This window comes from Mustela nigripes, chromosome 14 (genome assembly GCF_022355385.1).
Source record: "Mustela nigripes isolate SB6536 chromosome 14, MUSNIG.SB6536, whole genome shotgun sequence".
NCBI classification, from domain to species: Eukaryota; Metazoa; Chordata; class Mammalia; order Carnivora; family Mustelidae; genus Mustela; species Mustela nigripes.
In genome coordinates, this window is record NC_081570.1 from 106452014 (window position 1) to 106465515 (window position 13502).

General features: G+C 41.1%; 1 protein-coding gene across 5 annotated transcripts in view; it reads right to left on the minus strand.

The window, feature by feature from the left end:
• POGZ (pogo transposable element derived with ZNF domain) overlaps nucleotides 1-13502 on the minus strand; it is a 49185-nt gene that overhangs the window by 3789 nt on the left and 31894 nt on the right. For all 5 annotated transcript variants that reach the window (XM_059376141.1, XM_059376140.1, XM_059376138.1 and 2 more), the window contains 10 exons: nucleotides 12291-12628; nucleotides 11804-11958; nucleotides 5253-5353; nucleotides 4580-4726; nucleotides 1723-1857; nucleotides 1437-1609; nucleotides 1142-1282; nucleotides 628-684; nucleotides 320-432; nucleotides 81-105 (listed from right to left, as the gene is read on the minus strand). In XM_059376141.1, the coding sequence (XP_059232124.1) occupies nucleotides 81-105; nucleotides 320-432; nucleotides 628-684; nucleotides 1142-1282; nucleotides 1437-1609; nucleotides 1723-1857; nucleotides 4580-4726; nucleotides 5253-5353; nucleotides 11804-11958; nucleotides 12291-12628 (1385 nt within the window). The remainder of the gene's footprint in view (nucleotides 1-80; nucleotides 106-319; nucleotides 433-627; nucleotides 685-1141; nucleotides 1283-1436; nucleotides 1610-1722; nucleotides 1858-4579; nucleotides 4727-5252; nucleotides 5354-11803; nucleotides 11959-12290; nucleotides 12629-13502) is intronic.

The window sequence follows — 13502 nt, forward strand, 5'->3', positions numbered from 1 at the left end:
TAATAGTAGCAGTGATAATAATAAAAAAAGATGAAATACACTGAAAATAGAAATTAAACGATGAAGTGAGTTTCTGTTACCTTGAGTGAGACATCCAAGTGAGTCCTATAGAAAATGAGACAATAAAATGTTAACTCAGAGAAGAAACAAGCCCTCCAGTCTTATATAAATGTCAGGCTGGAATGCTTCCAATTTGGTGATGTCCATCTGAACACCGGATGAGCTAGCCTAGGTAGAGAGGCTCCTGACTCATATGGTAGAACTTATATCCTTATTTTCCTTTTCTGTTGTCCAACTAACTCCCATCTCTACTACTTACCCCGTGGCAGGATGCTGCTGGATCTGTGAGAGGGGTTGAATACCAAATGTTTGGCCATGGCATCTCCCACAGAGGTAACAAAGGTACATGAAGTGCAAGCCAGCTTGATACCACTAAGAAAAAGAATCAAGAGTATATAAAACAAATATATCAATGACACTAGGGATAAAATCTGAGGCCTGATAAAAAAAGAGAATGTTCTTTCTCCTCTTTCTCAAATTAATTCACGTACCTCCCCCAAGTTAATTAAAAGGATTTAATGTTATGAATGTGGAAAATTAAGAGACCATCACTAAGCTTTCCCTTACCTCACAGAATTTTTAAACAAAGCCAAATACTTGGGGCTCTTGCGTGGAACATGATTGCTGAGAAAGACAAAGAAAAAACAGCATGAGTTAGGGGGTTCTGACCATTAAACAAGAGATCACCAGTTTCTGACAATGCCCCAACAAAAGAGATGCCACTTTAATCCATCTTCACCTCAACCTAAGCCAGTTTTCCTACCATATTAATATTCTCTATTAATATGCATATATATCACCAGAAGAGCTATTAAAACACACATTCTGACTCAATAGCCTGGGGTTGGAAGGAAGGGCTGAATTTCCAACAAGCTCCCATCTATTGCTGCTGGTGTTTGAGCCATACTCTGAGTAGCAAAATCCTACAAAATCAGAGCACAGACCATCAAAGTCAAATGAACATGGGTTTGACTCTTATCCTACTAGGAGAGATGGACAGACAGCTCTAAGAGCTGAAGGAGGGAATAAAATGAGTTCTGGAGACTCTGGAGATAAGATCACTGGTTTAACCCAGACTTACTTGATCATGTGGTTGGCATAGGCTCGAGAGCAGCAGGTGCTATAGCGACACAGAGAGCAGTGAACGTAAGTAGGGAAATGATTAGGGAAATCCGGAATCTCAAAGCTGCACTCCAGGCATGTCTGCCGACCCATAACACTCCTGTTGAGAAACAAGGAAAATTCCTGTTATTGCCCCAGGAGTCCTCAAATTGTGGGGGCTTCAGACAACAGATCCTGCTAAAAAGGCTAGTAGATTACACTGGCTATAGGAACAGTCGTGCCCACCCAGCCCCCAGCCTCCAGAAGCCACTGACATTTTCCTAACAGCTCTCTTCTGGATGTTGCGTCGGACAGGGGGATAAAGGAAGACAGGCAGAGGGTCCGTTGAGGAGGTCAGGGGTGTTGCCTCCTGCAAGGTGCTGGGAGGTGCATCATTGGAGGAAACAGGAACAGTGCGTGGCTGCCCTCGGGAAGCCCGGATTGTCACCTGCGAGCCAAGGGAAGGAGAAATTAGATACCAGCCATGCTAAACCTTGAATACTAATAATCTCTATTCCCCTCCACTTGGATCTATACAAGATACAGTGACAAGTCTTTTACCTTTGTGCCTGGTTTCAAACCTTCCAGCTGCTTGGGTTTACGGAAAGTTTTATGATGCTGAAGCTTATGTTCAATTTTGTCCTTGGCAAAGAGAAACTGCAGCCGGCATTTGTTGCAGTGATAAACATTCCTCTTCTGAAGGGGGAGAAAGAAAGAAAATCCCTTAAAGATTCCCAATAAATTTTCTTCCCTGATGAGAAGGCAGATGCATGCTAACAATCATTCCTTCCCCCTTTCTGTGGATAACTGAAAGAGGAAGAAATACACAACACCAAACCTACCACTGAGAATCATCACGTCCCATGGTCCCAAAGAAAGGCAGACTCACAGCCAGGATGACTAGGTCCTCCAACCATCTCTTCTTGACTTGGTTTAACAATGTGGATTAGTGGCTTAAGCTTTACTTGCCCCTATTTTGTCTTTATAATGCAGACAGTGCTACCTACTTCTGGATATTCTTTCTTTTTTTAAACACAGTAAAATGTACATGATGGAAAAAAAAATCATCACTTTTTATTCCACGCCTTCACATTTTAAGTTTGCCTTCAATTCCAACCCTCCACCTCTTTGCACAGAAACAATTTGCTACTAGTTTCCTGAGTATTCTTTCAGACATAGCCACATAACACACACACACACACATCTCCAATCATGACCTCCCTGTTTGTCCTTTTTCTTTAACATGAATAACAGTATTCTTCTATAGCTTTTCTATACCTTTCTATTTCTTGCTATCTTTCCTCTTAACACTTCAATATATATACATGCACCTCTTCCTGTGAGACCAGTTTGAGGATTCAGACTGCCTAGTATTGAAGTCCTTCAGAAACAGGACTCAGGTCTATGGTTTTCTTCCCAGGATAACAAGGCTCCATTACCTGAGTACAAGGGACAATTTCCACACTGCTCTTTGCAATACACATGTGGGGGATTATAGGCAGTCACCCCTATGCAAATTAAGTGTGTGAGCCCAAGACGGAGCTCACACGTGAGAGTGCAGGCACGTGAGTGCAGACCCAGGCAAGTGTTCAGCACAGGTGCAACCATGTGGTTCTCCATTTTGTGCCTTCTCTATGTACCTTCACTCTCCTCTTCTAGTGGCTCCTTTGTTGCAGCATTTAAAACAAGGCCCTATTTATTCCATCTTAAAAACAAAACACAAAAGCAACGACAAATTCTCTTCTGCTACCTCTTTCCCTGGATGTGCCAGCCCTCAATCTTCCCCTTCTGAAACTTAAAAAAAAAAAAAAAAAAAAAAAAAAAAGTTGTCTCCATTTCCTTCCTCTTCTTCATTCATCCTGCTGAAATCTGACTTCCACTCTCCTAACCAACCACATGGCTCCTATCAACGTTGCTGAATTAAAGGCTGGCCTCTAAATTTCTATGGTGCTTGTCATCTTGGTGTCTATGGCTTGACATCTATGGTGCTCCAACGTTCAGATCATACCCCTGACTTCAAAACACTTTCCTCCCTTCAGCTTCCTTGACATCAAGTCTCTTCTGGATTTCCTCCTAGGACTAAGGTACTGTATTTGTAGACAGAGTCTTCAGAGGTTCTAAGCCTTCATCTTATTCTTAATTGGGGGTGAAGGAACATGACAATTTCTATGTTTAAAATCACTTGGGGGCGCCTGGGTGGCTCAGTGAGTTAAGCCGCTGCCTTCGGCTCAGGTCATTATCTCAGGATCCTGGGATCGAGTCCCGAATCGGGATCTCTGCTCAGCAGGGAGCCTGTTTCCCTCTCTCTCTCTCTGCCTGCCTCTCTGTCTACTGTGAACTCTCTCTGTCAAATAAATAAATAAAAAATATCTTAAAAAAAAAAAAAAAAATCACTTGGTTTATATAATTCCTAAGTATGTTTTCCACAACCCAAGCTTTTCTCCCAGGTTTCAGACCTAGATAATCTGTTTAACAGACAACTATAGCTGCTGTCCACAGACACTGCTAACTCAGAATACCCAAACATGTAATCCCCACTTCTGCCGCCAACCTTTCTTTCTACCGTGTTTCTATCTCAATACATAGTTTCACCATTCATCCATTTTTCCCGAGCCAGAATTTTAGGCACTATTCCTAACTCCTTTCTCACTACCTTTACCAAATCCATCTCTAAATCATAAATACCATTTACCTTCTCCGTTATCTCTCAACACTATCCTTTCTTCATTTCAAAGCCAAAAGCCACTACTGTCTCTCATCTAAACCAAGAGCCTTTGATGTGTCCCCCTAACTCTGGTCCTGAGCTCTTTCAATTCATTCTCCTGTTGCAGCCAGTATAATCATAACTTAAAACAAATTTGAACTTACCACTCCAGGACTTAAAAAATTCCTTTAATGCCTCCCCAGTGACTCATAAAGTTGAAACTCCTTTTCATGGCTTACAGGATTCTCCATCACCTGTTTCCTAATTTCCAACCTTCCCCTTGTAGCCCACATTCAAACCACTTCCTTCCTTTAATTGAACTTCCTTTACTTCTTTGAACCTCCATACTCTCACTCTGTGCTTTGGAGAACACTCTTCTTTCATCCCACTTCACTTGGCTCACCCTTCCTCATACTTCAGATCTTGAATACTCTTCTTCTAAGGAAGCTTTAGCAGACTTCCAAAATAGGTATATGCTTTTCTTTATCTTATACTTCCCCAACACAATATTCTCCATGCTCTACTACTGGTCTTGTATATCACTAAATCCCTGGCACCTAGCTCAGTGCATGGCATATTACTGCAATTCGGCAAATTTTTGCAAACATATATACAGTATCTTCTCTACCAAAATTATCTGCCTAGCTCAGCCCTGGCCCCAGCATCCATAAGACTTTAAGAATGAGAATATGGGAACTGCTTGGCGCCTGGTACCTGGTGCCTCATGTAATGCTGTTGGAATGCATTGCCATTTTTGAAGACCTTCAAGCAATAAGGGCAGAGCAGATGCCGAGTATCCTCATGGATCATCCGAAAATGGACATCTACCTCAGAGTAGAGGGAGGAGCGATATTGACACACCTGAGTCACATAAGAGGGAAAATAAGCTAAGAGTGAACAACTGAGGCCTTAAAAAAGAGGTAGCAACAAAAAGGTCAAAATAAGTTTTCCTGAATGTACAGAAATCAAATTATTATTCTGACTCTGTAATGCAGGGCTGTTTGTGATAGATTCAGCTGTGGATTAAGATAAAAATAGGGGATGGACAAGAAAGTCTAAGAATACATTTTGTGACTACGAGGAGTAAAGTCTTCTTTGTCCATCTCTACGGAGCCACTTCCGGAGACACACTCCTGCAGTATATGTGTTTGTTCTCTGACTGGGTTCCCTGGCTGGGTACATGCACATGTTCCTTTAATGTTTTTCTCTAGTACGGAAAATCCTGAAAACAGACCCTAGATTTATTATTTCTTCTGGATCTCCCCAGAGTTCCTAAATCTGAGTGTATGCAGTAGGTATGCAGCAATGTTCATTTATGGATTCCTTGTATTCAGCCTGAGAGCAAAATGGCAAAATGGCTAAAGCTCCCTAAAGGAAAAGGCAATACCTGGCAGACATAAGGCATCTCTCCAGGCTTATGAGTATCCTTCATATGCTGGAGAAATAGTGGCTCACTCTCAAACGCCCACTCACAGATCTTGCACTTGGCTGTAAGAAGAAAAATAATCAATAAATCCACCTGAAAGTAAGACCAAAGTCCTGCTAACTCATAATCTTTATTCCCTCTGACTTCTCTATCTTCACTTTCAATAGTCGGTAAATCATTAACTCTCTTCTTTCTTTAAACCAGTTCTGTCTTAAGATCTCTTTTCCTTGTGCCTCTAGCTCAGACTTACTATAAAGCTCTATTCTAGGTTCTATAAGACATTTTAATTGGATATTCTATCACCAACGCGAATTCAACCTCTTCCTGATTCCTGGTTGTTTCCCCTCGCACTTACCCACGTCCTCCTACAGTTAAGCACTATCTCTGAGTCTACACCCCTATGTTCTGTCACCATTATTTCAGAATGTATCTAGGAATGGTCATTTTTCCATTCTCAGAGACAAAAACTTGGTAGAAGCCCACATGATTGCTACTACTAATCAGGTGGCTTCCAATACCTCTCATCTCTCCAATAAATACAGTGTCTATGCTTTACATACCATTGCCAAGTGAGTTATTTTAAATTACTACACTATTTGATCCCTAAGCTCAAAGACAGACAATGATCGTCTCCTATGAAGAATTCCAAACATTTACCAAATATCTCCTAAATGAGTATAAGAATTTGTCCTCAAAGACTGACAATCATGAACAGAAGTTCTTGCCTTGTTATGAGTTGTTGAGATGATTAAACTCTGAAACTGGCATTCTGTCAAGTTTATAAGACTGCAATTCTGAGTTTTTGGTAGTAATTTTAATTGCTACATATTTTGAAATAAAGAGACAAAATAATTTTCTTATACTCAATGGAATTATTTTCAAGTTTTTGCAAATGTAGAAATTGTAAATTTGAAGCTTTAAGCATTTGCTGGAAAATATCCAACCCCTGTTCCCCAAAAGAGTGAAGCTGAAATAATTCTTTAAAGTAAACAAAAACCAGGGATCCTTAATCTGGGGTCCATGGACGATGCCTTAGGGAACCCTGGTAGCCCCTGAAATTCTTTGCAGAAGAGTAAAATGTTTACTTTCTGGGAAGAGGGTTCAGAAGTTTGTGTTTATCTCAAAGGGGTATGGCAACCCATTTAGAAGCACTGCCCAGAGGGTGGCTGGGTGGCTCAGTCGTCAAGCATCTGCTTTTAGCTCAGGTCAAGATCCCAGGGTCCTAGGATTCTTGCACTGGGTTCCCTGCTCAGTGGGAGGCCTGCTTCTCCCTCTGCCACTCCCCCGCTTATGTTTCCTCTCTCACTGTATCTCTCTCTTTCAAATAAATAAGTAAAAGCTAAAAAAAAAAAAAAAAAAGCACTGCCTAGACATTTGTAAGACCTATTACAAAGACACAAATAAATAAAAAAAATTCTGTCCAGAAGAATTAAGAGGAGCTCTAAGATATATAAGCTGAACATTGAAAGAACAGGGGGGGTTTGCCAGACAGAGCAACCAAGAGAAGAGAACAAAGGTAAGGAGATATGGAAGTGCATGGCATGTTTGGGAAATAGTAACTAGTATCAATTAAAAATGACAATATTGGGACGCCTGGGTGGCTCAGTTGGTTAAGCAGCTGCCTTCGGCTTGGGTCATGATCCCAGCGTCCTGGGATCGAGTCCCACATCGGGCTCCTTGCTCTGCAGGGAGCCTGCTTCTCCCTCTGACTCTGCCTGCCTCTCTGCCTGTGCTCGCTCTTGCTCTCTCTCTCTCTCTGACAAATAAATAAATAAAATCTTAAAAAAAAAAAAATGACAATATTTGGGGAGCACCTGGGTGGCTCAGTCAGTTAAGCGTCTGCCTTCAGCTCAGGTCATGATCCTGGGGTCCTGGGATTGAATCCCACAAGCAGGGAACCTACTTCTCCCTCTCCTTCTGCCTGATGCTCTGTCTGCTTGTGTGCACATACACTCTCTCTCTCAAATAAAGAAAATCTTTAAAAAAAAAAAGAAGACAATATTTTCTCCTTTCCCCCCTTTGCCTCTTAATTCAATTTGTCATTAATTGCTTTTCTTTTTTTTTTCTAGAACACCTTTAAATATTGGTCCTTTCCAACCTTCTGCCTTAACATTTCTTATTCTGTGTTCTCCTTGAGCAATTTCATTCAACCTTGAAGCTCTTCCTACAACCAATGTATCGGCTCTCTTGATACAGCTGTCATACGACATCAATAGTAACAACACTAATTAAATATCCTAACACATAAACACCATGCTAACATTTATATAGATTATCTCATACCAAGAAAATCAGTGAGATAGAAACATAAGTCACCAGTGGATTTAAGACATCTCTATTAACCATCCGCATCTGTTCTAGTTCCATAGAAGAGCTGGTATGGAAAGATCCAGTCAGGAGATAGAATTAACTAATTTTGCAAAGTGGCCATCCTAACACAGTCCCTCTGAGCACCATGACCCTCATGTCCTTGACACCTAACACAGTCTCTTACTTTGAGAAAATAGGAGTGAACTACTACAGCTTCTGCTTTCTGTTTTCCAAATTATGAAAGAAAGGATAGGGGCGCGCCTGACTGGCTCAGTTGGTTAAGCATCCAAACTCTTGATTTCAGCTCAGGTCCTAGAATGGAGCTCTGGATCAGGCACACCGTGCTCAGTGGGGAGTCTGCTTGTCTCCCTCTCCCTATGGCCCTCCCCTGCTCATGTGGGCATGCTCGTTCTCTAAAATAAATCAATCTTTAAAAAAAAAAAAAAAAAAAAAAGAAGGAAAGAAAGGATAGATATCTTATACCTTCCTAAGGTTCAGCCAACCTCATTCCCTATTATCCCAAGACTTTATCAAGCAATTAGTTCCCTCTTCGTTCAGTCATTTTCCACACAAGTTCCTTCCCAGCATTTGACCATGGTTAAGCCTGAAGCATCCTTCCCTCAGCTCTACCTCTTCTTCAGTCTACTGCCCTTAAACAAGTATAAAGAAAAACATAATGCTATTAAGATTATACTATTATGATAATTTAAGTGTAATGATCCACTGATGTTTGGGACAATTCAGGAAATTTGAAAATGGACTAGGTATAGATGATATTAAGGATTTATGACTGCTTCTGTTAGGTTTTGACAATGGTATTATGGCTGTATATAGAGAAGGGTTTTTATTTTTTAGAGATACATACTTAAGTATTTGGGGTGACATGTCATTATGTATGTAATTTCATTTAAAAACACTTTAGGGGGGGTCTGGGTGGCTCAGTGGGTTGGACCGCTGCCTTCCGCTCAGGTCCCGATCACAGGGTCCTGGGATCAAGTCCCGCATTGGGCTCTCTGCTCAGCGGGGAGCCTGCTTCCCTCTCTCTCTCTCTCTCTCCATCTACTTGTGATCTCTCTCTGTCAAATAAATAAATAAAATCTTAAAAAAAACAAAAACAAAAAACAAACAACACTTTAGGGGCGCCTGGTTGGCTTAGTTGGTTGGGCAACTGCCTTCAGCTCAGGTCATGATTCTGGAGTCCCGGGGATCGAGTCCCACATCGGGCTCCCTGCTCAGTAGGGAGTCTGCTTCTCCTGCTGACCTCTCTCGCTCTCAAATAAATAAATAAAATCTTAAAAAACAAAAACAAAAACAAAACAAAACACTTCAGAGGGGCACCTGGGTGGCTCGTGGCTTAAGCCTCTGCCTTCTGCTTGGGTCATGCATGGTCTAAGAGTCCTGGGATCGAGCCCCACATTGGGCTCCTTGCTGAGCAGGGAGCCCACTCCTCTCCACTGCCCCCTGCTCTGCCTGCCTCTCTGCCTGCTTGGGATCTCTGTCAAATAAGTGAATAAAATCTTTAAAAAAAAGGTTAAAAAAAAAACCTACTGCAGAAAAGGAAATTTTTTTCAAAATTAAAAAGAAAGCAATGGGGGCGCCTGGGTGGCTCAGTGGGTTAAGCCGCTGCCTTCGGCTCGGGTCATGATCTCAGGGTCCTGGGATCGAGTCCCGCATTAGGCTTTCGGCTCAGCGGGGAGCCTGCTTCCTCCTCTCTCTCTCTGCCTGCCTCTCTGCCTACTTGTGATCTCTGCCAAATAAATAAATAAAATCTTTAAAAAAAAAAAAAAAAAAAGAAAGCAAGCAATGGGTCCAAAAATACTAATATTAAAAAATAAGCTACTTTTATCAGGATCTGCCATATGTATGGGAAAGAGGACTTACACAAGAATCCAAGAATAAAACTGATACACAGTGAAATATAAAAAATGTAATTTACCTCTTTGGGTTAACAATTTCTCAGATTTTTGATCAATATAAATTTTAAGTCACATGATACTCAAAAATTAAAAGTCAGACATAACAAGAGTGGAAAGTGAAAAGGATTGATGAGGTTCTGACTGGGAATTTCTTTACCCATAAGGAAAAACTTATCTTTCCACACATAAATTAACAAAAGCCCACCCACCAGATTCTGTATAAAAATAAGATGGGGGCGCCTGGGTGGCTCAGTGGGTTAAAGCCTATGCCTTCGGCTCAGGTCATGATCTCAGGGTCCTGGGATAGTGCCCCACATTGGGTTCTCTGCTCAGCGGGGAGCCTGCTTCCCCCTCCCTCTCTGCCTGCCTCTCTACCTTCTTGTGATCTCTGTCAAATAAATAAATAAAATCTCAAAAAAAAAAAAAAGTATTCACTAGGAAGTGTAGATGAGTTATTCAGATTTTCCATCACTGACAGTGAAGACTTTGGGGCCCTATAGCAAGACCAAGTTGGCTACTCTGCCACTAAATGCATAGTGGTTGATTCCAGTATCTAGTCTATTTCCGAATTATCAGTCCAAAGTTCTACCATCTTCATTACATGCTGAAGTGATATTTTGGATATACTGAGTTAAATAAATTATACTATTAAAATTAATTTCAGAAGTGCCTAGCTGGCTCAGTCGGTCAAAGCATGCAACTCTTGATCTCAGGATTGTAAGTTCAAGCCCCATGTGGAGTGTAGAGCTTACTTAACAACAAAACAAAGAAACAATAAACAGTTATTAAAAAAAAGAAGTTGTTAAAAAAAATTTTTAAAATTACCTTTTTTTTTACTTTTTAAAAATGGCTACTAAAAAAATTAAAATTGCATATGTAGCTCACATTGTATTTCTATAGACCAACATTATAGTAAGCCACGAATGGCAATTCCACTACTCTTGCCAAAGCCAAGGAACTACAAAGGGAAAGCAGTGCTTTCCTGAAACAGATTCTGGAAAGACATGGGAAGATACGCTCTATTCCTTGTCTGCACTATTTTGTGTCTGAATGTAATGCCCGAGATTAATACAGCCACCCTGCTACAAGCCAGAGACAAGAGAACAATAGCAGAACACTCAAGTTCTGGGTTACAAGTTTACTCTACCTCAAGGACTCTCAGTTAAACAATATAATGGATATCCTTATTGTTTAACTCATTTTTAGTTAAGGTTTTTAATCTGCAGCAAAAGCATAGAGATGACATGCATATTTCTTCATGTGTTTGCTCATACAGTTTCCCATCACCTAAAAGGTTTTCTTATTACTTTCATCTGTCTAAATCTTTTATTTATTTATTTATTTATTTACTTGTATTTAAAGACCCTTTAGGGGCAGCTGGGTGGCTCAGTCATTAAGCATCTGCCTTCTGCTTAGGTCATGATCTCAGGGTCCTGGGACAGAGCCTCACATTAGGCTACCTGCTTCTCCCTCTCCCACTCCCCTTGCTTGTGTTCCCTTTCTGTCAAATAAATAAATAAATAAAATCTTTAAAGAAAAATAAGTAAATAAAGATCCTAAAAACTTTAAGTATGACTTTCTGGGAAATCTAGCCCCAATGACCTTTCTGTAAACTATTTCACCTATCATTGGTATTATACAATGCATATGTTTATAAATAAATATACTGTCTTTTTCTCATTTTCCTTTATATAATTTTTGTCTTAGTACAACAAAACTGGAAATTCCCTGAAAGATACAGAAGATATTCCAGGAAGACTGGTCTCAAATCCTCACAATGGCACTTTACTAGAGATGTACGCTCTCAAGTAAATGACTTAATTTTTGTGAGTCTGTGTTCATTCTGTATTTCCTCATCTGTTAGATGTATAGTGAAGGTGACATTCCACACCTCATCTTACATTTCACTGAAAGCACTGTCTTAATGGTATTTTATGTTTATAATGCTATCTTTTGTCTTATGTAAAACCTACCAGGGTACTAACTAAAGTGGAGGTGCAAATATAGATGATCTCGGTAAGGCACCCACTGCATTACACTGTATACATTACAACACGTTACAGTGGTCCTGAACCAAAGCCCCTAACAATTCTAGCACTGAATTCAATTCAGGCTTGAAGAGAAGTCTAAGTTCTAAGAATAAAGGGTGAATGAAGTAAGGAATTGATTAGAAATGTGCAAAGGGCTTCCTCTAAACTGATATTCATACAGAATGATGGGCTCTTCCCAGTGCCATTCAATGAAGAACAAAACATACCCCTACAGTTTAAGAGTTTCCAAACTTACTAGTCGATTCATAAGGACTATGAACATTTTCCAAGTGGCACTGGAGCTGGAAGGGTGTGGAAAACTGGCGGTAACAGTGTTGGCAGATAGTATGACCATCTACCTCACCGTTCTGCTGATCGAGTTCTACATGATGTTTCATATGGTTCATGAATCTGTAGCAGAGCACAAGAAGTAGAGAAAACAAAAAAATCAGCAGCCAGGGAATCCCAGAACACATATTATGTACCACCCCCTGCCTTGCTTGGGACAGTCCTTTTCTGAGCCCAGAAAAGGGTTCTTGAAACTAAGAGTTCTGTGGAAAGATGTACTGGTTTCCCTTACCCCACGCAAAGTTATCTCTTATTATTCCCACAATACCTCCTCCTTCTGTAGTACCACTTACTGATTTAATGATAATCCTTAGACTGGATAACAGGACTACTGCCCAAAGAGAAAAGACAAATTTCTCATCCAGGGTTAACTTCTGAGGCTCTTCAACACTTACCGAATGTTGTTTTTTAGCCTTTTGGTACAATGTGGGCATCGGAAAGATGTGGCAACCTTAGGGAAGTTTGTGAGCTGGGCCACTTTGCCACCATCCCGTCCGTAGTAGAAGTCATCTACTAGCATGATGAGTTTGGTCTGGACAGCATCACCCACATTCTCATTTGGCTCTGGTACTTTGGAAGGCGGTGACAGAGCAGGAATAGGTGTAGAAGAGGGTGTGGAAGCAATAGGAGCTGTTTTCTCAGGGGATGGGGGCTTTGCAGCTGACGGGACACTGGGTTCTGAATCCACAGACTTTCCTTTCTTCTGGTATTCCACCATTTCTGGGCAACAGTACTATAAAGGAAAATCACTGTAGTTATCTTGGCGGCTGGGATATGCCAACTCCCCAACCTCATGAACATCACCTGGGAATGGTTTGGTTCCAGGTATTCTCACCCAGGTTTCACCCTTCAGTTTTCTATAGTGTTTCTAGGATTATGGCTTCTTCTAATGGATATTTATTTATAGCCATATGCCTCTCCTAACCCAGTATCTTGTATTTCTCCTTCCTGCCTTGGATACTTCAACCACTTACTAGCGTAACTTGCCTCTGAATTCCCCAGCAAGAAGAAATTCCAATCTTTGTGTCTGGACTAATACCAAAAAAATGAAAAGGCTAGAAATGAGAACTGGTTAATGACTCCTGGTTCATCCAAGGACAATAAACAGAATATAAACTGAGGGATATCTAGGTGGCTCAGTTGGTTAAGCATCTGACTCAGCTCAGGTCATGATCTTGGGGTCCTGGGACTGAGCCCTGCGTTGGGCTCCCCACTCAGCAGGGAGTCTGCCTGTCCTTCTCCCTGCTCAGGGAGTCCCTCAAATAAAATCTTACAAAAGAAAAAATACAGGTGTCTGCGTGGCTCAGTTGGTTAAGTGTCTGCCTTTCACTCAGGTCATGATCCCAGGGTCCTGGGATGGAGACCCATGTAGGGCTCCCTGCTCAGTGGGGAGCCTGCTTCTCCTTCCTCTGCCTTTCTCCCTGCTTGTGGTCTCTGGCTGTCTCTCTCTCTCTCTGTCAAATAATAAATAAATAAATAAATAAATAAATAAATAAAGCAAGCAAGCAGCTTTAAAAAAAAGGAAGAAAATAAACCAAGGGGAGCCTGCTTCTCCTTCCTCTGCCTTTCTCCCTGCTTGTGGTCTCTGGCTGTCTCTCTCTCTCTCT